Source organism: Callionymus lyra, chromosome 6 (assembly GCF_982586985.1).
Source record: "Callionymus lyra chromosome 6, fCalLyr1.hap1.1, whole genome shotgun sequence".
NCBI lineage: Eukaryota > Metazoa > Chordata > Actinopteri > Syngnathiformes > Callionymidae > Callionymus > Callionymus lyra.
Window position 1 is genome coordinate 24,733,269 of NC_141823.1, and position 26,358 is coordinate 24,759,626.

The 26,358-nt window shown below is 42.3% G+C and overlaps 3 protein-coding genes across 5 annotated transcripts; all 3 read left to right on the top strand.

Annotated features, from left to right (window-relative positions):
* Window positions 1–927: 927 nt before the first annotated feature.
* Window positions 928–10,782, top strand: jph3a (junctophilin 3a). Its single transcript, XM_087794399.1, has 5 exons — window positions 928–2,234; window positions 6,053–6,833; window positions 7,161–7,285; window positions 7,449–8,683; window positions 9,197–10,782. The coding sequence occupies exons 1-5, from the start codon at window positions 1,853–1,855 to the stop codon at window positions 9,275–9,277; spliced, it is 2,604 nt and encodes an 867-aa protein (XP_087650525.1). The 5' UTR covers window positions 928–1,852; the 3' UTR covers window positions 9,278–10,782.
* Window positions 10,783–13,255: 2,473 nt separating this feature from the next.
* On the top strand, window positions 13,256–17,301 carry LOC148077698 (uncharacterized). The gene is made up of 2 exons (XM_087794400.1): window positions 13,256–13,549; window positions 14,358–17,301. The coding sequence occupies exon 2, from the start codon at window positions 14,494–14,496 to the stop codon at window positions 16,246–16,248; it is 1,755 nt and encodes a 584-aa protein (XP_087650526.1). The 5' UTR covers window positions 13,256–13,549; window positions 14,358–14,493; the 3' UTR covers window positions 16,249–17,301.
* Window positions 17,302–18,368: 1,067 nt separating this feature from the next.
* Window positions 18,369–24,468, top strand: LOC148077699 (casein kinase II subunit alpha'-like). Of its 3 annotated transcripts, XM_087794401.1 has the most exons (13): window positions 18,371–18,574; window positions 20,281–20,645; window positions 20,844–20,955; window positions 21,592–21,693; window positions 21,832–21,882; window positions 22,026–22,085; window positions 22,324–22,407; window positions 22,484–22,594; window positions 22,663–22,764; window positions 22,880–22,980; window positions 23,100–23,248; window positions 23,463–23,550; window positions 24,028–24,468. In XM_087794401.1, exons 2-12 carry the CDS (start codon window positions 20,539–20,541, stop codon window positions 23,534–23,536), a joined length of 1,053 nt encoding a protein of 350 aa, XP_087650527.1. In that variant the 5' UTR covers window positions 18,371–18,574; window positions 20,281–20,538; the 3' UTR covers window positions 23,537–23,550; window positions 24,028–24,468. The 3 variants fall into 3 exon arrangements, with proteins under 3 accessions (XP_087650529.1, XP_087650527.1, XP_087650528.1); XM_087794403.1 differs by lacking the exon at window positions 21,832–21,882 and having other exon boundaries at window positions 18,369–18,574; XM_087794402.1 differs by lacking the exon at window positions 18,371–18,574 and having other exon boundaries at window positions 20,265–20,645.
* The last annotated feature ends 1,890 nt before the right edge of the window (window positions 24,469–26,358 follow it).

Consider the following 26,358-nt stretch of genomic DNA (forward strand, 5'->3'; position numbering starts at 1 on the left):
ATTTTGCGTAGGATTTTCTAAAATTCTAAATTTCTTTTTTGTTGTGATGTTCTAATCCAACCCAAGAAATAAACCCATGGATTTACATTTTTTTTTTAAATCCAGCAGCAGTTTATTTGTATTACTTTATTTCCTGGACCAGTGGACCAGTTTTTAATGTATTTTTAATGTGATTCCAGTTACAGATAAAAACATGAAAAATATGTCACTATAAAGAAATATTTGGTTCTTTATTATTCAGCTAAAGAAAAGTAAGTATAAGTAACAAAGACGTCCCATAATGTGGACCAAACACAATCAAAAAAATGGTTTAAAAAAAAAAAAAGAAGTTATGTGTAGGACATGTCTCAATAACAAAATACCCCCAAATTGCTTTCATTATTTTCTTATTCAAGTCACTCTTTCTTTACTGATAATATATACATATTTATGTTTTTAACAATCTTTATTCACTATTTGACATATCATAGAAGTCGCTGACATGTTTGTCCATGACTTGGTCACCAGGCATCAAAAGCTGAGAATAAAATATTTTGTGAAACAGTGAAACGGATGTTGTTCGGTAGCAACTTAAGAGACGGATTAATCCATACAGCTGCCGCTCCTCTAGGTCGCATCATGTGACACATGTCATCCGGGGTCATTCCGTGGAGCTCACCGGCATGACAACCACCACGGTCCGTCCCTGCCGTGCAGACCGCCACCAATTAACGGCGAGGACCGGCAGACATCGGATCAATGAGAGCACGAACCAGGAGATATCAGGGAAGAGCGGTTTGCTGACTACCCCGATTTCCGTCCGCGAGGAGGAGAGTGAAACGAGGCTGGATAATTAGCAAAAGCAGGCTGTATCCCCAAAGGGAAAAGGGCAGCGAGCTCCACACATGCAGCAACATCCTTCCGTCTCTATCTCTTTAAGAGCGAGGAGTGTGTGTGCGGGAGTGTAGTTATGTGTGTGCGTGGGGGAGGGGTATTGGCTGGGGTGGAACAGTCCTGTAATGAGTAGATTTTAGAGAGACGGAGAGATAGGAAGAGAAACGGCGATAGGCTGGAAAAAAGCAAGAGTAGGACGAATGACTTAGTGGAATAGAGGATACGGCAACAACCCTTGATCGAGGCCAGTGCTGAAATGGAGGAGACAAAGAGGAGAGGAGAGGGATATTTCTCCTCTTGCTGCTCGTCTTGACATCTTCGGAGGAGAGACTCTTTCGCCTCGGAGAGGAGGGGAGGGAAGGATTCGCAGCGATTCCAGGCACCGTCTGTGTTGTTATGGGTGATGCTTAGCTTGTTTCCCGGGGCCCTGCTATGAAGACACAGCTTCAACTTCTCCCATTTTCTCCAGCAGCGCAGCGGCATCCGCGGCTGTGTCGGTGCGGCAAGGATGCTGGGGATGCTGTAATATCTAATTGAGCTCAGTCACTGCCACTCTGTGGGCCTGTGGGGACTGCCGGAGAAAAACCTAGGCCTCACTTGCCTTCCAGCGCCCCGCCGCACGACAGAGACGACAGGCCGAGCTTCTGGAGGTAGTCGTGGAAGGAGGAGGATGAGAGGTGCTCTCAGGTCCCATGCCCGTGGGAAGCAACGCCACGGCAGCCGCTTTCGTCACTCGTCGGACTCATCTCTGGAGGCTTCCATCGCTCCCGCGACATGAAGTGACGCTCCTTGGACGTCTTCACTTATTCCACAGCCAGGAGTCTACATCCCATAGACGAGGACGAGTCTGGAGGCCCGTGCCTTCATGCTACCTGCTTCAAACAAGGCCTCGTCCGTACTCCACGCCACCTGAGTGAGCCAGGACTTTTTTTTTTCACTTTCTTGACATTCTAAGGATTTGCCGAAACCTGTTTCATGCATGTCCACTGGAGGCAGGTTTGACTTTGATGATGGGGGGTCGTACTGTGGGGGGTGGGAACAGGGTAAAGCCCACGGACGAGGGGTTTGCACGGGGCCTCAGGGTCAGGGCGAGTATGCCGGGACCTGGAGCCACGGCTTCGAAGTCCTGGGCGTGTACACGTGGCCCAGTGGTAACAGCTACCAGGGCACCTGGGCACAGGGTAAGCGGCACGGCATCGGCGTGGAGAGCAAGGGCCGCTGGGACTACAGGGGGGAGTGGACACAGGGGTTCAAAGGACGGTACGGGCAGCTGGAGAGCACGGCCAGCGGTGCCCGCTACGAGGGGACGTGGAGCAACGGTTTGCAGGATGGATATGGCACTGAGACCTACTCCGATGGAGGTAAGAAACACCTTCAAACTTCTCCCCCTGTCAGAGCAGCAGGTGGAGGTTCAGGTACCACGACTTAACATTCCCACCTTTTAAAAGACAGCTAAGAGCTCCACAGCAGCGTCACCTATGTGGCATCTGTGCTGAAAAAAAATAATAAAGCGGCCCTTTTGCATCTGTCCTGGGAGTCTCCATGGTAACGCAGAGGCAGCAGGGCAGCATGTCACTGAAGAGCAGCACTTGATTGGCCGTCAACCACACTCACTCTTGTTCCATTACTTTCACTTGGCTTCACATGAACTGGATTTCAAGATTCAACAAGTGTGTAGGAGAGTAAATCGCTCCACATGATCGGAAACGGAGCGAACACGCACAGAGAATCACCCATGTGATGGCTAAAGAAGGGGGGAAAATAAGAGGGAGAAAAAAAAAAAAGGTTACTGCGTCACATGTCCCTCCCGACTTCCGCTCACATGGCAAAATTAATCTAGCACGCACGAGCTGACACATTTTCTACAAGCCAGTTAATGTGAAACACATGAGACCTACTGTCATTGTCAACAAGCCCAAAACCTGAGGGCGAATGTAAAGAGTCTGTTAATAATGAATGGGAGACAATGTGCTTGGATTCAGAACCAAGGACAGCTCCAAGACACTCTTTTGAACCGACATAAATGTTGAGCGTGAGCAGCTGTTGATCGCAAATGCTTTATTAAAGAAGGTCAAATGTTCCTGTGTGTTAAAAAACACCTTTCTAAAAGTGCATTAGGTTCTAATTAAAAGCAAATCTAGCACACAAAATCATTACTGGGATGATGTTGGTTCATTGACAAAATCAATTGAATTCAAAATGTAAGCTTTTGTTTCAACTCCACAGGATTTGATGTTCAAGAAAACTATAATCTTGATCTCGGCATTGATTCATGCTCTGGAAAGAGGGTCAAATTGTCAAATTTAGGTTTCACCATTTCAAGGAAAGAGGGGCGTGTCGGACCTCCCTGTGTGTAGAATATATGCCGTACATGACAGTTGCTAGGAACTTATTATGAAATAGACACTTGGAATTTAAAATCTCATATTTCTGGATTATTATAACCAGCCGTTAAAAAACCAAGTCGTTTCCTAGTCCGGTGATTGTGCTCTGTATTCTTCGAAGCCTCCTCCCAGAAAGAAGAGGATGACACAGCACATGAGATACAATAAGATCCTATAGAAGTTTGATTGTCTTGTTTATTGTCTCTGATTTACATGAAGTATGTCTAGGACATTGTGTCAGTTGAATTTAAACGATGTGATCAAAACCATTAAAGAGGAAACATATCATTTAAACAGGCCTTTATTTAAGACTTCTTTTTAACACAATGGAAAATAAGTAAGTAAGTAAGTAATTTATATTTGTAGAGCGCTTTTCCAGACCAGGGCCAACCACACAATTCTATATAGCACTTTACCCTTCTTCTCTAAAACTCCAAGAAGAACAGATTTCTGATTTATTTGCTTATAAATCATATTTGACTATTACCATAGTTCTTTACGGGTTTCATTTTAATAAAGTGTGTATTAATCAAATAATTATTTTATTTCTTTTTTTTAATTTACAAATAAAATGCCAATATTCGCATCGTTTGATAATTTTTGTTTGGAAATATAACTTCCGGCTGCTAGATTTCAATCTTTACGTCCTCCACAAATGGAATTCTGCGAGATCCCGGGGATGACTGAGGACAAGAGGATACAGTGGACTCTAGCAGCTTTAAAAGTTTATGTTTTGACATATTTTGGTTTGAAATCAAATGAAAGCAGTTACAACTTCGTCATGTGGTCTGTAAATTCTGCAACACCAGAGTCAAGTACTCGGACAATACTACAAATACATATTTGTTCCAAGAGTATCATAGTATATTGTTGCCCCTGTATCGTAATATGTATCGTATCGCCAGATACATGTATTGACAATACACACCCATGGCATTATAAAGTTACCATTTTTCACCAAATTGTAAATTTGTAACATCAAATATAACTTATAGTTCAGTACCAATAATAAAAAAAGAAAACTGGATATTCATAAACTAAATGTATGATATTCTTCATTGTTCAGCAAATATTTTCAGGAGGGTGGACAGAAATTAACAGAAATTAAATACTTAAATCCTGAGTACAAATAGACTTCCTTAGCATCCTTGTCACTCCTTGCATATGGTTTGTTGACTTAGAGATATTGACCTGTACATTCATGAACATATACTTCCGGCAAAGAAAATTGGTTTTAAGCCCATGGTAAATGAATTGAATGCGATACTCATGGGTAATTGAATTGTTGTGATATATTCACTTCATGACTCACATTATTGCATTTCTCTTGCTCTCACCTGCACAAAGATGTGCTGTATTGAGACCTTTACCTCCCTGAACTCCCAGACTGACTCATACACACTTACGTAAATGAAAACCTCCATAGACGACGCATGGCAAACCGAACGCTCGTGAATTCATCATATAGTTTGGTTCTGCAGTGATTGGGCTGGATGTTGCTCGTCTTCCAGAGTGTAAGAGTTCTAAGAGTGTATTTCACTGACCTCTCACTCCTGCAGACCTGATTCCTTGTTGAGCAGCTCAGGGGAGCTTCGCTCCTTCCAAGAGCTCTTGGTGTCCATTTCACTTTCTCATTTGTGGAGGAGAGCCGGTGTTGAACGGATATGACACCAGGGAGCTTCTGTGGTTTGAACTGCATTGATTTGTTGAAAATGTATACATTGGAGATGAAACTATTTCGGCAAAGATATAGGTGTTTTTAAATCCTTAGTTCCACTGGCTCAATCAAATAATGTGGTTCAAACAATAGCATAGATATACATTTTATATTCTAGTTTTGTTTCCAGGAGGGCGGGGCCTTATAAAATAGAATGCATTTAACTACTGCAACACAACCTATTCAATAATTCACTAATTCGATTATTTAACAAGTATTGAGGTCATCAAGTGCTGAAACAAGAATGTTTTGGATTCATTCCAGCAATGAGTTGATCCAGTGTTGAGATTGTATGTTCAAACTGTGCCTGTGTGGGTTCTCTGTTTGCACTCTGGTTTCCACCCACAGTCTTATAAAACCTGCTGTGAGAGTGTATCCATCGCTGTCCTGAAATGGAATAGTATCCTGTCCAGGGTGTCCCCTGACTTTCCATCAACATTACCTAAGATAAACTCGAAAACCCTCTCTTGCTGATGCAACCGACCGAGTACAAACATCACATTTGTGGATTTCATTACATAATGTTGCAACAACAATATGGTATTTATTGAATAAGCAGCTAAGCATTCTTGCTGTGTGCATTAATGTTTATGAGTATTTTACATCCATGCTATTAGCAATCTCCAGAAGCGTTATTTTAAATCTATTCTAATTTTATTCTCTTTACATATGGATCATAAGAAATTCTGTTGTGTTAATAAATGTGGATTTAACTGAGAAAAATAAATGGAAGCGCAAGTTAACATACGCTTTCTCAGAATAATTAATAAACAATAAACATAATTATGGAAATAAAAAACATATATACAGTATATATAGGAAATAAATGTTTTAAATTATATTTAATCCTGATTAGTCACCATATTTGTTTCCAAATTAATTTGGAATTCCTAAGACAAACCTGAAAACTTGAAAAGAAAGTTTCAAGGATGTGTTTCGATGCGAGATTGATTTGTCAATGTAAATAATATTATTTTATAAGTGTATTAACACATGATGCCGTTATGTAAGCATTTTAAAGAACCTTTTTGTATGATAAATATTGACAAGAACAACAAATTGCTTCTTTTGATTCCAGGTACATACCAGGGGCAGTGGCTGGGGGGAATGCGTCATGGATATGGCGTGCGGCAGAGTGTGCCATACGGCATGGCGGCCGTCATCCTCTTCCCCCTACGAACTTCCATAAACTCTCTACGCTCCGAGCACAGCCACGGCCCCCCTGCTGTACTGGAGGACAGCACCGCCACAACACCCACAGATGGGGTGGTGGCAGGGTTGGCCGGCAGCCCTGTAGGTCGCGGTGGATTTGCACTGACCGCTCCCAGTGAAGCAGAACGCCAGAGGAAGAGGAAAAACCGCTTCCGGCAGTCCATCCTGAGTGGCCTGAAGCTACGGCGCTCCGAGTCTAAAAGCTCTCTTGCCAGTCAGCTCAGTAAGCAGAGCTCCTTCTGCAGCGAAGCTGGCATGAGCACCGTTAGCTCCGCGGCGTCCGACATACATTCAAATGCTAGCGAGACTGAACAGGGGGCCCCTGTAGACGCTACTGTTACGGAAATGTACGCCGGAGAATGGCGAAGTGACCACAGGGCTGGATGGGGTGTGAGTCGACGCTCGGACGGCTTACACTACGCAGGGGAATGGGCCGGGAACAAGAGGCACGGCTATGGATGCACCACTTTTCCTGATGGCACCAAGGAGGAAGGGAAGTACAAGCAGAACGTCCTGGTCAGTGGCAAACGCAAGAACCTTATTCCACTGAGAGCCAGTAAAATCAGAGAAAAGGTGGACCGTGCGGTGGAGGCTGCAGATAAGGCCGCTGACATTGCCAAGCAGAAAGCAGAAATCGCCATGTCAAGGTAACACAAAGCTAAAAACTGTCGCTCAAACCAACAAGAGAAAGATGCTACTGCACTGTTTTAGAGACAAAAAATCGAACGCATCTAAAATTGTAAAGGTAAAGTAGAAGGTTGCTAAAGAAGTTGCTTAAGTTTAAATCCAGGTAAGGCAACCAGTATTAGTTACTGGAACGGTCATCCATTGGTAGTCACTTTAGATATTGACGTTCAAATAACTATACTAACCGTAACGCAAGGTTAAATACACACTGAGCAAAACACTGAAAAATTATGGTTGAACTAAGGTGCTCGTGTGTTATTCATCTGTGTACTTTTTCGCTTTTTCAGGATGAGCCACGCTCGTGGGAAGGCAGAAACAGCCGAAGGAGTCGCTCAGAAGGCAACGGAAGAATGTCGACTGGCCCGGATTGCTGCCAAAGAACTCTCACCCTCCTTTCACATTTATGGAAACGGTATGTTACAAATCCTAAATTAACTCCTGAATATCTCTTGCAACTACCCGTGGAAGATAACCAGATCGCTCGTCTCTACATATTTCCCAATTACACCAGATGATTTCACTGACCCGCCATGTCTTTTAACGGCAAATCAAATTAATGGTTTTCTCTCCTTTAGGATTGGAATGTCAGCGACCAAAGCACCAGGATGTAAAGGACAAAGACCACGAGGTCATCTCCACGGGAACTGATAGTCCAGAGCTGTGCACTCCAGACACGACGCCACCAGTAATAACACCTGAGCTCAGCCCCTTGCCAAGTGTACCGACATCCCCCCCTCACAGCCCCCACAAGCATGCCCACCGTCCCAGAAACGCCTGCTTCATGCGGCAGAGTGCCGTGGACGATCAAGGAGGGGCGGAGATTCAGGTGCTGGTGGAGGGTAGAGGGGTCGACCTGCCCAAACGGGGGCCCAACAAGTGGACCGACGACATGTATCCGGACCGGGGTAGCAGTCGCTCCACGACGCCCTCGCTCCTCGAGGAGCAGGAGAGCCAGATAAATGGCCACGAGCAAACGCCCGTGACCAATCACAAACCTCGGGACAAACCCCAGTCGAATCACAAGTCCCGAGAAAAAGCTTCCTCCTACAAAACGTGGGATCACTCCAACCAAAAGCTTTCCAAGCATGCTTCTTCCAATCACAAATCACGGGATTACTCCTCATCCAATCACAAAACATGGGATCACTCCTCCACCAATCACAAGCCCTGTGAGCATGCCTCTTCCAACTACAAGCCCCAGGTGCACATTTTATCCAATCACAAGGCCTTGGAACATACCACGTCCAATCACAAGACTTCTGAGCATGCTTCTTCCAATCACAAACCCCAAGATTACATTTCCTCCAACCACAATGCAAAGGACCACATCCCCTCCGGGTACAAGCCTCTAGAGCATGTCTACTCCAACCATCACGTAAAGCAGCACAACACATCCAACCACAAGCTTCATGAGAATGCTGAAATCGACCAAAGGCTCTCGGAGGCCTGGACTGCTGAGAGCACCCTTAGGTGGAGCCCCGCCCACTCACGCCTCACAGAGCACGACGAGGAGAGGATGAATGACTATACTGTTGATATGCGCCTCCAGTTTCCGGACTCTCAGACCTCCAGGGGGACGGGTCAAGAGTCGCCGGCACCCAACAACAACAACAACAAGCTGCGTTCTCGGGGTTTAAGGCCTGTCAGAGAGGGATCAATGGACTCTGTGCAGATGCTGGACAACCTGAATGTGGCAGCAGAGCTGGAGGAGTGGCCGCTGCACAGGGACCTCACGCTTTCACCACCTCTCAAGTCTCAGCCCATTACTCTGGAGCAGGAAGGAGAGCGCCTCATCCTCAAATCAAACTCAGTGAGTGTCACCGACTACTCCAAAACACCTTCAGTGATAAGTGAAACATCTGGAAACAAACTTACTTACTTAAGGTGTAGTCTGTGAAGAAGTTAGGCTGCAGTTTATGCTATGAATCTTTACAGTGATAGTTCACCCAAAATTCTAATTAACTAATTTTCTACTCACCCTCATGTCGATTTAGGGCTGTGATTATTTTCAGAGTAATCCGTTCTTTTTTAGAGTTATAGACAAAAATGTATGGCCATTATAATGAAGCGACTGGAGTCATCTTCGTCTTAATATTTGTCCACAATAACACACTTTAAAACATCCAAATACCTCCATAGTGCTCGTCTGTGACGAGAAAAAGTCTATATTTTAAGATTGCAATTTACATTTTTGGTGAACTATAACTTTAAGTATATAAAGGTTATGGCTATACAAAAAGTAAATCGCTTTTGTATATAAGAATATATGTATTACTGGAATGTTTTATTCATACTAATCTGTGTTTTTTTCTCTGTGTTGCAGGGCTCCAGCTCTATTCTGGTGTTTATGGTCATTTTACTCAATATCGGAGTAGCCATTCTTTTCATTCACTTCTTTATTTAAGCTTATATAGAGGTATGATCTCAAAGACTTATTGATATATGGTATATTATATTATTACTTACAGACTTCCTGCCTATTCAACTGGAGCCCAACGCCCAAGTGATGGACACAGCAGAGCCTTTCTATTGTGATCACCTTTGTTATTGCCCATCCCAGTTTCTATGACAGTTCTGTCCATTGCTTCTGTTAAACTTTTGACCACGGAATTCCAGTTCTTTATCCAGATCCGTCACATGAAAGTACACAGTGCAGCTCCTATCTTCTATGTTGTTTAAGTTGACATGCATGGTGGTTAGTTTGGCGACGGTTGTTCCTTCTATTGTGAAATCTTCCAGTTTGTTTTGTTGTCTACAGCAACACTGCTAACAAATACATTGTATTTTTTATGTTCTTTACTTTCACTTTTCACCTGTACCTTCACTATGCGCTACATAAAGAACTATGCTGCAAGAGTAGATCCATTTAAAAGGGCTCTGTCATTATGATTTCTGGTCTTCGTTCATCACAAGCCGGCACAGCGATTGCATGAGGCTGTGTGGGTTTCAACTGTGTTTTATATCCCTTTAACATCATTTCTTTGTCTTCATTTGTGTGCACTTTGTCCAGAAGATCACTTGTTGGCAGACATTTGGAAGTTAGTGCCATGCAACTGCAAACTAATCTAGAGAGAAACATGCATCGATTACCAGACATAACCCACTCGTCAAGAACAATATGATCTAGAAACTTCCGCATTTATGATAAGTGAAGTGGAATTTTATGTCGACGTGCACATTTCGTCACATTGTCACTGCGGACGTACAGGCCAATTTAGCCTTGCCCATTTGTACAGCCTTGAGACTGTTATGTTATGACCACTAATTCTACTATACTATATGTATGTCTCATTACTCAAGTTTCTTACTTTTGCAGTTTGCAAGACAGAGTGAATGCTGAGTGCCTCGTAATTTTTATTTTCCAATTTGTTACAAACCCAAGTTAAAAAGCCCCAAGTTGACAGGCTAAGAACAGACAAAAGGAAATGCGACACTTTTCCGAACACACTCTCCTTCACCCTGAAATGGCATGCACTGTTTTGTCTCTCTACTCCCAGTCAGTTTTTGGACCAGTCAAAAGGAAAATTGAGTTTCTACGGTATAATATAATGACACATTGTGGGCCGGATGAGATTTTTTCAGCATGTTTGTTTAGCCTGCTCAATCTGGTGTCCGTTTGTTACCTACTCCCGCTCCTCTCTGTGATCCAGCCACACGAGCAACATATGAGACATGGAGAGCAGTGTAAAATAAAAGCTAGCTTTTAGCTCTCAGTGGAAACTGAAAATGTCCTGAGTTTATGAATGATATAAAAAGAAACTCTCTGCTACTGTATGTTTTCTACTTCGCACCCTTTGGCATCACCACGTTGTGACATCATTGCATGCCCGAGCATGCTCTTTCTTACTCTTTGGTTAAGAGGTTGTTTCGAAGTTAATGTGGAGAAAATAATGAAATGTTTGAAATGAAGGTATTTTGTGTGTGTGTGGGTTTTTTTTCTTACCAGAGAAATCTATCAAATACAAAAGGAAGAAAGCTTCACCATCAGGCATTGGACGACCACCTGGGAAAAAAGGATGATAATATTTTAGAAAACACATTTATTTTTATTGTTTCCTTTGGGGAGTTTGCCCAATAGATGTTTATGAAAAAATACATATTGTATAATATAAACTGAGCATTTCATGAATTAATGGGCCACTGTGTTCTCAGCTTCTTCAGGCATCAAAGGTTCGTACTGGTCCTGAGTCAATAGTGACCAGAGATGACCAACACAAACTCAGACCCACACACTAAATTATTCCATGGTTGCTCACACATATTGTTCACATTTTAAATTTCTGTTGCGGTTGCAACCACCATGACACAATAGAAACAGGGTTATATTTCCCTTGATCTGTGGGTAGTAGACAATGGATTTTAATCAATCTAAGGTAAACTTATGTCTGGGGGAAAACTGGTTTGTATGAGCTCCAAATGCTTGTGTGAGTTTCCACGCAAGCATTTATACAATACACATTTATATTATACACGTATACTTCAGCAACACTGACCACAAGAATACATATAGTTGCAGATATAGTCCTTGAATCCCTCATGAGCATTTTTACATCAGCCATTAGGCAGCATGTACGTTGGTGTAAAACATTCTTCAACATCAAACACCTAACTTTCAATGCCTCCATACAATTGATGCAACTCTTAACGAATGTCAACTTAATGTGTGCGTGCGTAAACATTTTAGTAGCTACATCGTTAAACCATAATGTAATTGTTTCGCCTCTTGCCTGCGATTCCCACATGTTCTCAATAGAGGGCACACTTGAGACGCATTGGCCATTTCTGGGGTGTGGTTTATTTCTCTAGTAAATTTTATCACTCACTTTTTTGCATTGATTTTGAAATGAAAGGAACTTAACTAAAGAGTCAACGTCGTAGCTGAGCCTGAGCATGTAAACCTTAATCCCTAGAACATCTGATTGTGTTACAGGTTCATGTTAAAGATATAATAATCAAATATGCTTCAAATGAAGGAGCACTTGTCTTGACAAAAGCCAACTTATCACCACAATGACTTTTGGATTATATTTGATTTATTATTATTCATAATTTCAACTTTTTTTAGATTGCCACTGAATTAATGTTGCTTTAAGCTAAAAAACAAAACAAATTTAACGGTGTCCAAACACATGTAGGAATACTGATGGTTCTTAAATTGGATAGTAGATAGATAGATAAACCAGGAAGTTCACCCAAAAATCTAATTTCACTCATTTTCTACTCACCTTAATATCCAAGAGGTTCAAAAGCCAGTCCAACTGGACCGTGTAGAGTTCTAGGAAAACGTGATACAAGACAGTCGACTACACAATCCAGTTGACTCAGTTTTGAACCCCTTGGATAACCATGACTTGGATGAATTAGTACCTTCCCGGACATTCATTCATTCATTTTCTACCGCTTTATCCCTTATCGGGGTTGCGGGGAGACTGGAGCCTATCCCAGTTGCATTGGGCGAGAGGCCGGGGACACCCTGGACAGGATGCGAGTCAGTCGCAGGGCACACAAAGACAGACAACCATTCACACACACTCTATATACCTTTCTTGGAAATACTTACCGTAATGTAGCCTAAAGGTTGGGAGAATTAACAGTAATGCATGGATTTAAAGGCAGAAATTGAAGGCAATTTGACAAAAATAACTCACTTTTCTTCGTCCAAAAGGACACACCAAAAAACATCCAAAGACCTTTATACTGATCGAGTATGTGCCTCTTGTATTGAAGCCTTTACATGAGAAATAGTTCAGAAAAAATAATTTTATATGTTAAGATTGTTTGTATTAGAAGTCCCAAGTGTCTCATGCATTATATGTGTGTATATATATATATATATATATATATATATATATATATATATATATATATATATGGCTCAATACGATGCAACAGCTTCTATTTTAAATGGTCAGGTGTCATACTTGAAACCTATGTATAAAATCATTTTGTTATAGTTTGTTTATAGTTTATAGAGCTACATGTGTTTCTTTATTATTAAATTATTTAAAAAAAAATGTAATACAAAATGGGTAGCTTGAATAAAAAATAATAATAAAACAGTTTTATTTTATTGAAGTAATCTTTTTGTCTTTTGTGTATGGGCCATATTATAAGTAGAACTATTGTGTCTTAATAAGGTTTTATTTATAAAAGTCTTAAATAAAGCTAATTTCTTAATTGCAAATACTTTTGATTGAAGTTACCCTTTTTATTGAAGCAATCTTGTTACTGACATTTAATATTTACTGAAGCAATGTTATTTTTGAATAATCAAGAAACAAATCTACCTCTATACCAGTTGCAAAAGGAAAACATCTGAGGGTTGTGACGCCGCCCTCTGGTGGTTCAGGGAAACTACACCTGCGAATACTATTCCGTAGCTATCCGCGTCCCTCCATTCCCACGGACCCGGGCATCCACAGATAAGTCTCCCCGGCAGACATTCGGGTCTCGTCTTCTTCTCTCCTCCGGACCGAGGGGTCGCGCAGGTTAAGGAGCCTCTCGGCGGCCGCGCTTCTGCGTGGCGGGTTTCCGGTGTCCGTCCGTGTGCAGGAGGATGGCGCCCGCACTCAGCTGCATCCCCTCGACCGCCGGACCTCCGACCCCCGATTCTACCGAGGAAAGCTGCGTTCCTGCTTGAAGGGAAGCGACAGCATCAACGCATGAGAAAACCCAGGTAAAGTCATGGCGTCTTGTTTTTTTTCTCTCGGGTGATGCGGGATGTAAAGTAGTCCCTGCAGCGGGACGCTGGATTTCCCCCTGCAGCCCTTGCGAAAGGCCTACTTTTTTGATCGACAACCGATCTTTATTGTGGCCTGTATTAAAGATTGCCTCGGAAAGGGCGTTCACAATTCACGAGCGACGAATCCACAAACACCCCGCCATTAACTCGTTCCACTGTCTCCCGTGTAGACGTGAGCTCGTCTGGGTTTTATTGTGTTTGAAGCGAAGGCTCGTCCGGAGGACTAGCGGTTAGCATGTAGCTACAGCTGACGAGCTAACGACTGTTAGCATCTGTAGCAGAAACACTCGCCCCGGCGTGAAGAATGAACCTTTCCTTGTAATGTTCTGGTCTTAGGGCAGGAAAGGTCGATGGGGAAAGGATGTTAAAATCCGGTTAAATAATTACATTGACAGCGAAAATACAGGACATTTAGCCAATATTTTTGTTTCAGGAAATAGACTGAGCCGAGGTCTGCATTTAAGGCAAACGGTCAATTTTCGCTTTTACATTTCTGGACGTTTTTTTTTTTGCATTACTGTACTATATTTTTTTATCTTTAACGCGTGCGAAAAATGCTTTTTCCTTTTTCACTTTGCAGCCATATTAGATACTTGATTTATTTTTTGCTTAAGCAATGATGCTATGGGGGGTTTCAGTTGAAATAAGCCCGCTGACAGTGGACTCTTGTTCATCTACTGTGATCATAGTTTCTTTTTTAATCTTTTGCGATTTTAAACTTTATTTTTATCTCATCTTGCAGGTGCCACTTCACCGAGAGGGTTTGTGAACACAGCTACAAAAAACCGCCGGGGTTCTGATTCTCAACCCTGTGTTGACCGGTGGAACCTCCTCCATCACCCGAAGCTCTTAAATCGTGCATAATATACATTTTGAGGATGACGGAGGCGTGGCCACAACAACAGCAGCAGCAACACGCTGTAGCTCCACCTTCTGTGGTGCACACACTTCCCCCCGGGACCGACCAATCTCTAGGCTGTACCGTGTATAACGTAGTCCTGCAACCGGATTCTTCCCTGCAGCAGCATGCGGTGCAGGTCCAGCAGGCTTCCCTGCAAGTCTCGGCGGACCGAGGCCACAAGTGTGGAGCCTGTGGCCACGATATATCTCACCTGGCGAACCCCCACGAACACCAGTGCATGGTGACTCAGGATCGCTCCTTCCAGTGTACGCAGTGCATGAAGATCTTCAGCCAGGCCACGGACCTGCTGGAGCACCAGTGCGTGCAGGTGGAGCAGAAACCGTTCGTGTGCGGCGTGTGCAAGATGGGGTTCTCGCTGCTGACCTCTCTGGCGCAGCATCACAACTCGCACGGGAACGGGAACAACCCCATGAAGTGCTCCATCTGCGAGAAGACGTATCGGCCCGGTTCCGGGAACGTGACGCCGACGTCGTCCGCCGCCAACCCCCAGCAGCCGTCCACCGGCGAGACCTCCGACGGCGGCGGCGCCGCCATGAGCGCCACGTCCCCGCCGGCGTTCGAGGCCTCCGCGCCGGACAGGCCGTACAAGTGCTCGGTGTGCCACAAGGCCTTCCGGCATCTGTCGGAGCTGACGCGCCACGAGAGGGTGCACACCGGCGAGAAGCCGTACAAATGTGACACTTGCGACAAGAGCTTCAGTCAGTCCTCGCACCTGGCGCACCACCAGCGCACGCACAGCTCCGAGCGACCATACAAGTGCGCCGTGTGCGAGAAAACCTTCAAGCATAGGTCGCACCTCGTGCGGCACATGTACGCTCATTCGGGGGAGCACCTCTTCAAGTGCAATTTATGCGAGATGCATTTCAAAGAGTCGTCCGAGCTCCTCCATCACCAATGCCAACCGGAGGGAGAAAGGCCGTTCCGATGTGGGTCGTGCGGGAAGAGCTTCAAGCGTCCCTCCGACTTGCGGCAGCACGAACGCACTCACTCGGAGGAGCGACCCTTCCAGTGCGAGGAGTGCCAGATGAGCTTCAAGCAACAGTACGCTCTAGTACGCCACAGACGCACGCATAAAAATCCGGCGGATCGGCCTTTCAAGTGTAACCTTTGCGATAAAGGATTTCTCCAGCCGTCCCACCTGCTCTACCACCAGCAAGTGCACGGCATGGAGAGCATGTTCAAGTGTGCTTCTTGTCAAAAGTCTTTCAGCCAGTCGGGGGAGCTGCTGCGGCACAAGTGCGGCGGGGAGGTTGAGAAGCCCTACAAGTGCGACGTTTGCGGCAAAGGTTACAAAAAGAATTCGACTTTGCAACGCCACCAAAACTCTCATTGTACGGAGAAACCGCTAAAGTGCTCACTGTGTGACAAGCGTTTCGTGTCCTCCTCCGAGTTCGTCCAGCACCGCTGCGACCCGACCAGAGAAAAGCCTCTAAAATGTCCGGATTGTGAAAAGCGCTTCAGGTACTCGTCCGAGCTGCAGCGTCACCGCCGCGTTCACACTGGAGAGAAGCCCTTCAAATGCGCCAGCTGCGACAAGAGCTTCAAACAACGCGAGCACCTGGCGAAGCATCAGAGCGTGCACTCGCGCGAGACGCAGTTTAAGTGCGTGTGGTGCGGGGAGCGCTTCGTTGACTTGTCCGCTCTGCAGGAGCACACGGTTCAGCACACGGCGGAAGGCGAGAGTTTTGCCGAAGACCCCTGTATCCAATGAAACTTTTAGTCCTCAGTCTTAGGTGGGAACCGAGAATTTGACCTCAAAACATGTGCCAGCCACATCCTGATTAGTCTCCAATCCTCTTGTCTGTGTTCCTAAATACATTTTATTGTCTGTATTCATGAAACTGTACATCCTCGCCCCTTCTTTTAATACGAGGCAAACCCTTAAGGTAGAAATAGTGTATTACATATTAGTTTAAAATTGTGGTTTGATAACTTGAAAGGAGAAATAAGGCTTTTGATGTAAAACTGTGAAGAAGAAAAAAACTTTTTTTTCTGTTCTTTTTTTTTACAGAGTGCGGCATTTTCTGTGGTTGCATGTGATAGTCTGTTTTGTAGTCCTTGAGTTGAAAGTTGATGAGAAATTCCATCACATGTGTTTTTTTTTTCACAGTTAAGTTCCTTTTACATCCACGTGCCTTTTATTTTTTTCTACCTGTCACTCACACTTGTGTTTTCAGAAATAATAATTTAATGTCTTGTTAAGCCGAAAACCCTCCTATCCATTCTCAGCGGCTGTGCAGCAGTATCTTTTTACACAATAGGCTTTGTTGAGTACGTTCTTTGTGCATGAATATTTATATCTTTATCACTCTTGTATTATAGATTTGGTTTAGGAAGAAAAAACTCGGCATAAGAAAAACAAGTGGAATTGTGAAAGTTGTTTAGCCAGTGTCTGATGAAATGTGTGTTGTTGCATCTTTGTATTAAAACAATGACATCTAGGTAACTAACGGATACCTACCATGCCATGTAAACACTTGACATGTGCAATAGAACATACACAATGTAATATTCATGACTACTGATAATGGCTTAGTCTACTCGGTTATATTACAGATTGTGTGTGTATATGCTCATTTAAACTTTAAAGAACTGTATAGTACTCATGTTACTATTTTTAGTTACCCTGACTGAGCTTGCTGTATTTTGCAAGCAATTTTTGTCAAAGCTGGATTATCACAAAGTTAACACAGAAATTTATCACAAATGTTGCTCACCTGCCACAAGCTTAGCTACTATGCTATAGTTCTGAAATAAACAGTTTTTTATAATGGTCGACCAGGTATGCCTCCTTATCTAGACAAAGAAAGCAGGTGACAAATCTGCATTGCCTCAAAGTTGTGCTATGTGAACTGGGGAGTAAAATGTGTGTTAGTTTAATGTGACCTATTATTCTGTACAGTCTTTGCAGTATATTTAAAAAGATGGCTCTTTTTGGAATTGAAATATGCACACAAAGGGATGTTCAGAGAATCACCTTCCAACAGGATTGAGATATGGAACCAGTGTATGGAAGAGTATAAAACACAAGCGGACATTATTAGCTAATATTGTATACAGACAAGTGAAATAAAAACAGCCCTTGCAAACAAAATGTCTGTGGTTTTCCTGATTTTTTTAAAATTCATTGTTTGTTCAGATTCACTCAAATGTTTATATTGATAAAGCTGCTCCATCAAGATATATTTTGGATTAAGATTTGTGTCACAAACTCACAAATACATTGATTCACTCCAGCTACAAGTTAATATATGTGCTTTAATGTTAAAACACCTGCCATTAAATTGTATTTTAAATATTTTAGAGTTTGCTTTAATTCACTCAAGTTTCGAAAGGTATTATATTGCATCGGTAAAGATTCATTTGACCAATCATCAGAGGAATTATTTTAAAATGATCATTTAAAACATTAAAATGTACAACCATATTTTTATTTTACTATTTACTACCACCATCACAACATGTATATAGATGCAACAGACTTTTAAATCTAACATTAGCAGAATTTATTTGGATATTACGTCCTTCTCAGTAATCCGACGATTTAAGATAAATAGATCTGTTTTATCAATATTATGTATTTTATATTTGAAAACGCGACGATAATAGCATCTCCTAAATATGAACAACATTTAAATGTGTGTTACACTATAAAATGTGATATATAAATCGACGGGGCCTTTGATTTATTGTAAATTAAAAAATAATAAAAACAATTGTAACATATTTTCCTTTAATATTAAATAGATTCCAGTTAAATTTGTTTACACCCCTGGTTGGATTTTTCAGGTCGCCGAAACTCCGCGTTTACTTCCGGTTGATGTTTACCGCAAAAGGGAAGCCCATCCCTGGCAGAGGCAGCGCCACCGCCAGTCTTGACAATTCTGATCAATCTCGGATATTTCCAGTTATTCACACGGTATCGATCAGCTGAGGGCTGCTGGCCCAGCGTCGCGGTTCCGGACGGAAGATTCTGCTGCTGCTAACGAGCTAATGCTAACGTCGATGTCGGGCGGACTCAACGATTCTACGACGAGGTTAGCCGGCTAACTTTAGCCCCCGCTATTACTCTCGCCATTTACACGAACACCGACTATATTCTTCTTCGCTGCGATAAATGCCCGAGATTTACCAAAATGTATACATGCCTGGAATGTGCAGAGTTGCTCTCGGATGTCGGGGTTTTATTCCAGGGTTCGTTGAAAAGAGAGACGGTTGGTCACAAGCTAGCTAGCGCTGCAGGAAGATGCGAGATGCTTCAACTTAAATGCGGTAAAGTTGAACTAGATCTTTGAATTTCACGGTGGTTGTGACGCTCTTTAGACGCACACCAGTTCATTTTAAACATTTAATATCGCCTTCTTATTTAAATATGAAGGAAAACGCTTCATTCCCCCCCCCCCCCTAGTTTAACGTATTGTGGAATGTCTCGAGTTAAAAATGCTGCACATCCAGTCAAACTGACGAAGGTTGAGTTTCAGTCAATACTACAAACTGTCGTTAGGATCGATCCAAGACTGGTTTTATGTTTCTCATCTTATCGAGTGGCCATATTCTGGACAGCTAGAAGACAGGACACTACTATGTGGAGGGGATTTGTCGCATAATTCTAAGGGTTTCCTGGGTGATATTTTTGAATTCATGAAAATACTTATTGGAAACAAAGTCGTGTTTATAAACTATATAATTATTTATCTAAAGCAATTCGCATCAAAAACCATCAGCAAACCTGCAGTGGCTTTAAAAATAAATCGTGGAAAGCATAATGCAGAATCAAAAGTCACTACATCTTAGGTACATAAGTCGTGTAACCGTAACCAATGGCATGTATAAAATGTTTAAAAGAAGCCAGGAGTGCAGCAGAATAAGATATCTTTAATAAACTAAAATTATAAGGCCTATTAAACATGTGTCTTTAAAATTAAAAGTAAGTAAGTAATTTATATTTATAGAGCGTAAGTAGTATGCTGTACCAGCAAGTTATCTTGTCAATTCACAATAATAGATAGACTAAATTACAGATGGATCGGTGTCGCTGTGACATTTTGGAATTGACTTTACTATAAATACAACTGCACTATGATCACTACAGATGCGATCTGCTTTTGTGAGAAATAAAGGCTCATTACCAGATTCCCATTGTGTCTCTGATGCATGTCAGACCCTGTTGAGGTGGATTTACACGATAAAAGTCCGATACCCACGTCTGTGCTTTATTCCATAGATCGGTCTTTGTTACAGCGGTGTTGAAAGTACGTCTGAAGGTATACAGGAGCAATACTTGTCGATCTCTGCACACTGATCATCATTCTAGAAATGATTGCGATTTATCTGTTGGTGCACGACACTTTCAGGAAGAGCTTTTTTTAATGTCAGTTTAATTTTGTGGTAAGTTATGCAAATGTATGATGCAGTCAAACAGTGGAGATCTTATAGTATGTTTTAAGGATGATTTCTATTATGGTTTACTTTTCAACCTTCTGCCGAAAAGTAATTCTGGACGTTATTGGGTGTGTGATCATTTTTATCAACTGATTTAAAGTCCTGCTTTAAAGACCTGCTGTGTTGTCCTCCTGCTAAACTGCTATCTAATCTCGCCAGTCTCTTTAAATCACGGCTTCACATCTTTCATTTCTCTAAGAACGTGTCTTGAATCAATGCTATGATTGGTGGTAATGTGATTGATTTGAAAGTGTTTCTTCTCTCTTCAGCGTGGTCTCACCTTTGCTGTGTCTTCCTGCAGCTGGCGGGTCTTCATCCCATCCTGCCAAACATCCTGCTCAGGGGCGTCACAAACTCCATCATCGTAGCTCTTTCTCTGTGCACAGCAGCCGCGTCGGATCCGACTGACGCTTTTCCTCCTGGAGCGAGAGTAGCCAAAGCCAATGCTTACAGCAGTCCAACGGTCCTAGAACCAAGTATCCGGGAGAGTGGGTGTGCTGCCTTCCAGTACCAGGCCAACAAGTATTCATTGGGAGGTCACAGACCCACAAAGCGAGCGATGCCTGGGTCCACGCCAGCGAGCAGCAAAGCTCGAGTTTACACTGATGTCAACACACAGAAGAACAGAGAATACTGGGACTACGATGCACATGTGCCAAACTGGAGGTGAATGATTCTCTTAAGTCCATGTAAATGGCAATACAACAATTCACAAAATGTAAACTTTAACCTGACCATAGTAACCAGAATAACATGTTGAATTAAACACAAACTTCCGTCCTGATACACGTCTATAATATCCTCTACTTATTAAGGGTTTGGTACGTTTTAACCCTTTTCACACAATTAACTGTTTTTTTCCAGCAATCAAGACAACTATCAACTGGTACGCAAGCTGGGCAGGGGGAAATACAGTGAAGTATTCGAGGCCATAAATGTGACCAACAACGAGAAAGTAGTGGTGAAAATCCTCAAGGTGAGCAAAACTTAAATTCCTTGGTCTTGTCTATTCTTGTTGGTTCTGTGTCCGTTTTATTTTCCCTTGGGTTATTGTAAGACGTGCAGATCATAAAACCTATTTGTAATGTTATTGTGGGTCAGGACCCTTTTGGAGACTTGGGGACCTCATTTAGCCTTGAAATTAGTGTTTTGTGATATTTGCGATCGCATAATGAAGTTTTGCTTCGATGGTAAACATATTTTAGCTGTTACTTCATTGTTGTTTGTTAAAAATAAATCACTTGTGTAAGATTTGTTCTTTAGTCATTCGTGAGTCTTTATTCTTTATTCCTTTATTGAGTACTGCTGTAAAATGTACATACTTGCCAATCTGATCTAAGAATATATTTAGATAAACGGGCACAAGATCTAAAATTGAACACTAAGATGTCTTAAGAATCTGACAATTCCTCACTGTGACGAAATCAGATAAGTTGTGTAGATTTCCTTTTATATATTAAGTGAATTAACGGGTAGTTTTAGCATTTGAACATTGGGTTCTATTATTGTTATAGTTTTATTCTGTATTTTTTATTTAGAAAAATAAAAGCAAGGTGTTAAACCACTTTTTAATAAATGTAATGTTAAACTAAAGTTCTCGTCACTCTTTTAGCCAGTGAAGAAGAAGAAGATCAAACGAGAGATAAAGATTCTCGAAAACCTGCGCGGAGGAACCAACATCATCCGCCTGGTGGACACGGTCAAAGACCCGGTGGTAGGTAGAAGTCCGACATCAGAACGCCAGGAGCGATAATCTGGCTCTGCCTGAGACTTGTGTGTTCATGGTGTGGAAATGATCTCAACCGACCTGCTGCTTCCCTCAGTTAAGCCTTTTGTCATCCTCTCTTTGCAGTCCCGAACTCCAGCGCTTGTCTTTGAGTGCATCAATAACACAGATTTTAAGGTACTTAATCTTTGCAAACAAGAAGAGAATTGGCGTCCAAGCCTACGTACTGATATCCATCATGCGTAACATTCGTAACGCTTGACTCTGTTACACATGCACTGATTCTTTTTCATACCCTTTATTTGCTCTTGTTTTTGTAGGAGCTTTACCAGAAGCTGACCGACTATGATATCCGTTACTACATGTATGAGCTACTTAAGGTAATTTATCCTCTTAATATTTGTTCCTCACACCTGGAGGCAGCAACAGGAACTTGTTGACTGTGTACTGTGGCTGCAAAAATCATGAAGGAAGCCACAGCCATTTTACCCTGGAGGATAATGATGGAGACCATAACCCAAACAAAGTAGTTTCAGTGTGTGGGTCACCACAGTGTTTGTGGTAGAAGGAAACCCTGGAGCCAATCTTTGAGTTGTAAACAAGCGTGTCTCTCTCCAGGCTCTGGACTACTGTCATAGTATGGGCATCATGCACAGAGACGTGAAGCCTCATAATGTGATGATCGACCACCAGCTGAGAAAGGTGCTTTGCTCACACATTGTTTTTTTTAAGCTGTGTCTTTAAGTGGAGTTTAATGTCTTGAATCCTTTCCCTCCAGCTTCGTCTAATAGACTGGGGTTTGGCAGAGTTTTACCACCCCGCTCAGGAATATAACGTCAGGGTGGCCTCCCGCTATTTCAAAGGCCCAGAGCTGCTAGTGGACTATCAGGTACCTGCCGTCCTGCCCTGATTCATGGTCTGTGCTGGAGGCTGAATGTCCTCTTGTTTCCTCCTCAGATGTATGACTATAGTTTGGACATGTGGAGCCTCGGCTGCATGTTGGCGAGCATGATCTTTTTGAAAGAGCCCTTTTTCCACGGCCAGGACAATTATGACCAGGTATGGCGGCCTTGTAAATCTGTATTTGGAGGATGGATTGAGTTGCCACATATAGCTCCATAGTTGATGCAAATCTTCTTGGTTTCTTATCGCTCCTGTCCATCTATTCTTTCAGCTGGTTCGTATCGCCAAGGTCCTTGGCACGGACGAGCTCTTTGGCTACGTGCACAAATATCATATAGAACTGGACACTCGCTTTAAAGACCTGTTGGGACAGTGAGTATGACATCATCCTGTTGCTCACATGACCGGCGGCGATTACACATGTAATTGTGTCATGACCTGGCGTGAGGCGTGATTTTAAAGTCCGTAATGAGGGGTCTTTGTGTGTCAAGGCAAACCCGGAAGCGCTGGGAGCAGTTCATCCAGTCCGAGAACAAGCACCTGGTGAGTCCAGAAGCTCTGGACCTGCTGGACAAGCTGCTGCGCTACGATCACCAACAGAGACTGACAGCGGCCGAGGCTATGCAGCACCCGTACTTCTGTAAGAACCTGTCCTGTCTCTGTCCTCTCGTCTCTGCTCCTTCCTACGACATGAAACTGTTTTTTAAAACGGATATAAGTCTGTTGTTCTTAAGCTACTGCAAGGTGATCTTTTTCCCCCAAGACAGCATTTATGATGGAGACAGAAGACGATTGATCTTTCTACAGTTTGTTTTAGTGTATTTTTACGCTACATTGAGTATCTTGTCTCACAGATCCAGTGGTGAAGGAGCATGCGAACGCCAACACAGACGGCACAAAGGCAATAAACAGCTCCAACGCAACATGATGACCTGAGAGCAGGTGATGTTTCCAACTCTACCTGGTCCAAAGGTCAAAATGTCCTTATGGGCCATTTTATTTGTTTTGAGGTGCAGAGAGAGATGCATGTAACAAAGTCATAATTTAATGCGGATATATTATGTACCAAGTCTCCATTATAGACTGGGGAATATATAATTAATTTGCAGGACAAAAAAATGTGGTTAAACTAGAAATTAAGCAGTTGTAAACTAATTAATTGCATAATTATTAATACAAGTAAAATATCAAATGGGAGATAATGGACAACTAATCGTTAGTCAAACAGATAAATGGGAGCCGTTTTATTGTTTGGCTTCTGACTAAAACGGTTGCAATGACCCGGCGCTGTCCAGGAAATGGATTAGAATTGACAACAGCATTTATTCTCTGAACTTGAATATACTGTAATCAACTGGTTTGTATAACGGAATCCAAATAATTGTCAGCTGACTTTCTTTCTCTCACTTTCTCTGCCAGGAAATCTATTTGTTACCTCAACTTGTGACCTTTTCGTGGCAGAAATCTCTCCACATCAACAGCCATACTGGAGCAAGATGTCAGTTTTGCAGCAAACACAAACATGCACAGATTTAACTTCTCCCGTCAGAGCCCAGGGAATCTGCGCTGTAAAGTCATATCTGAAACCAGACCTGCCCTTCCTCCTTTCCTCCTCCTCTCCTCCTCCTCCTTCTCCTCTTCCCTTCACGACTCTAAAGTTGTTTTTAATAAGCAAAGAGACTGTTGTTGGATCATTACAAGCCGATGTTGTGCTATGACGACGTTTGTCCGTGATATGATGCTGTGTTGACCGGAGATCCCCGTTCCAGATATTAGCACTGAGTGGTGTAGAGGCTCTTTTCTGCTATGAATAGAACAAAAGCTATATTGAAAGAGAATAAACCATTTTTATTTAAAGGACTTCTGCTCTGTCGTTTGCTCTGTTCACCAGCACTGGTTGTACATGTTTGTAATGTTAGAGTTCTACTGCTAGGTCGAGAGTTTCAAAACATAAAATACTAACTTTGTAATCCATGTGAGCAGATATTTGTATATTTTGTGTAAACATGTTAAATATCAGGGTTTGTAGACGATCAGAAAGGCAGCAGCACGACTGTAAATGATCTGTCATGAGGTTAGCTTTTTTACAATGTATAACTACAGAAATGAGTCTTAATCAGTGTCAAGATTTTGTAGATGGGCTTTACAAGTTACTTTTGAAGACATGGCACAGAGGATGTTATCTGTGAAGGCACGGATCAATGGCTTAAGAATCACTTATTGGGTAAATCTGTGTCGTCTGCATATTTATTGATATGAATGGAAAATTTGAATTGTCCCGGTAGAAAGTTCACAAAAAAGATGAACATAACATAAACCATACATTTTAAAAGTGAAACGGTGATAAGTAAAATGATAAACGTAACCGTGACACAACAGTAAAAGAGTACAAGTGTGACACAAGTATAAAGTACAGAAGTGGTGAGAAGGGTGTTTAAAAAAAAAAAAAAAACAATTTGTGGCATTATAACCTTTACTTCCTTGTAACTCAGGGTTTCAATGCATTATCGGTCTAGTAGTATGAATGTGGGCCAATGCCAAAGACATTGTATTATATTGCAGGTCATGTTTAATGACATCATGGCCAGGGTTTGGCATACCTGACTTGTGAGAGGCTGACCAACATGGATGACACCTTTGTCAGCCACAAAAATGATATCGCATTACAGCAGCATTACGCAAGATTGAAAAAATATTTATCCAGGCATAGGATTAAGGGGAAAGTTAGGGTTTGAAAATATGAGCCAACATCATGTGGAAAGTTTTTAATAAATAACTTAATTCAAGACACTTCCAACAGTCGTCGCTTAAAAATACAGTGTTGATGGTTGCCGTGGCAACCTGCTGGAACACATCAAATACATGATCAAACACAAATGTGAATAGTGTTGGCTAGTTAAAAAAATGTTGGCCGGTGGACCGTTCCAAGACAACCAAGTGATAAAACAATCTCGTCTTGGAAAATGTTGACAATTAGAAAAAACAGCAGTTACATACAGCTAGCAATGAAGAGGAGCTGACAAAAGCCTTCAAAAGGCGCGCTAACAAGCTAACTGCAGCTGCTTAAAAGCTAAAAACAAAAGTACAGAAATCTGCCTTCATTCATGTGAATTAATAGTTTGACATCTTCTCTATTAAGTGCCAGTAATCGGGCACTGAAATGACCCGTAATAAGAGTTTTTCTAAAGTTCTTCAGCCACAAATATTTGTGTCATCCTTCAGAGACTCATCGTGGAGTCACTGCGACACAGAGAAAAAATCCAATTCATTTTTTATTTTAGAACCTTTTGCCAGTTGAGTCAGATGGAGGGAGACCAGAGACCACTATTGCTTCTGTATCTTGCTACACATTGAGCACTTAGCAACCATCTCTGGTGCTCGAGTGATTTGTTAGAGCCCTTAGGAGACATGCTTAGACCTTGAATCAAATTCCATTTTATCCACAAAGCGCCAATAAAAATGAAATTTAAATTGGTCTTAATATGTCGTAAGTCACATATGACCTCCTGTCACTCCTTCACAATCATCAAACGCTGTATACACTTCTAGACACGTCACAATCCTACTTCTAACACTGTCACAAGACAAAGCCTCAAGAAAGCCTGGCCTTTAACCCTCGGTTTAAGTGCTGTTGAGTCAATGTGATCAGCTGGTTACTCACAAGGTTAGCGTTTGACTCTGAGTGGTTTAAAACATACCCCCTTAAATGTCTTCGAAGATAAATATCAAACCATTTTTTCACAGCAAAAA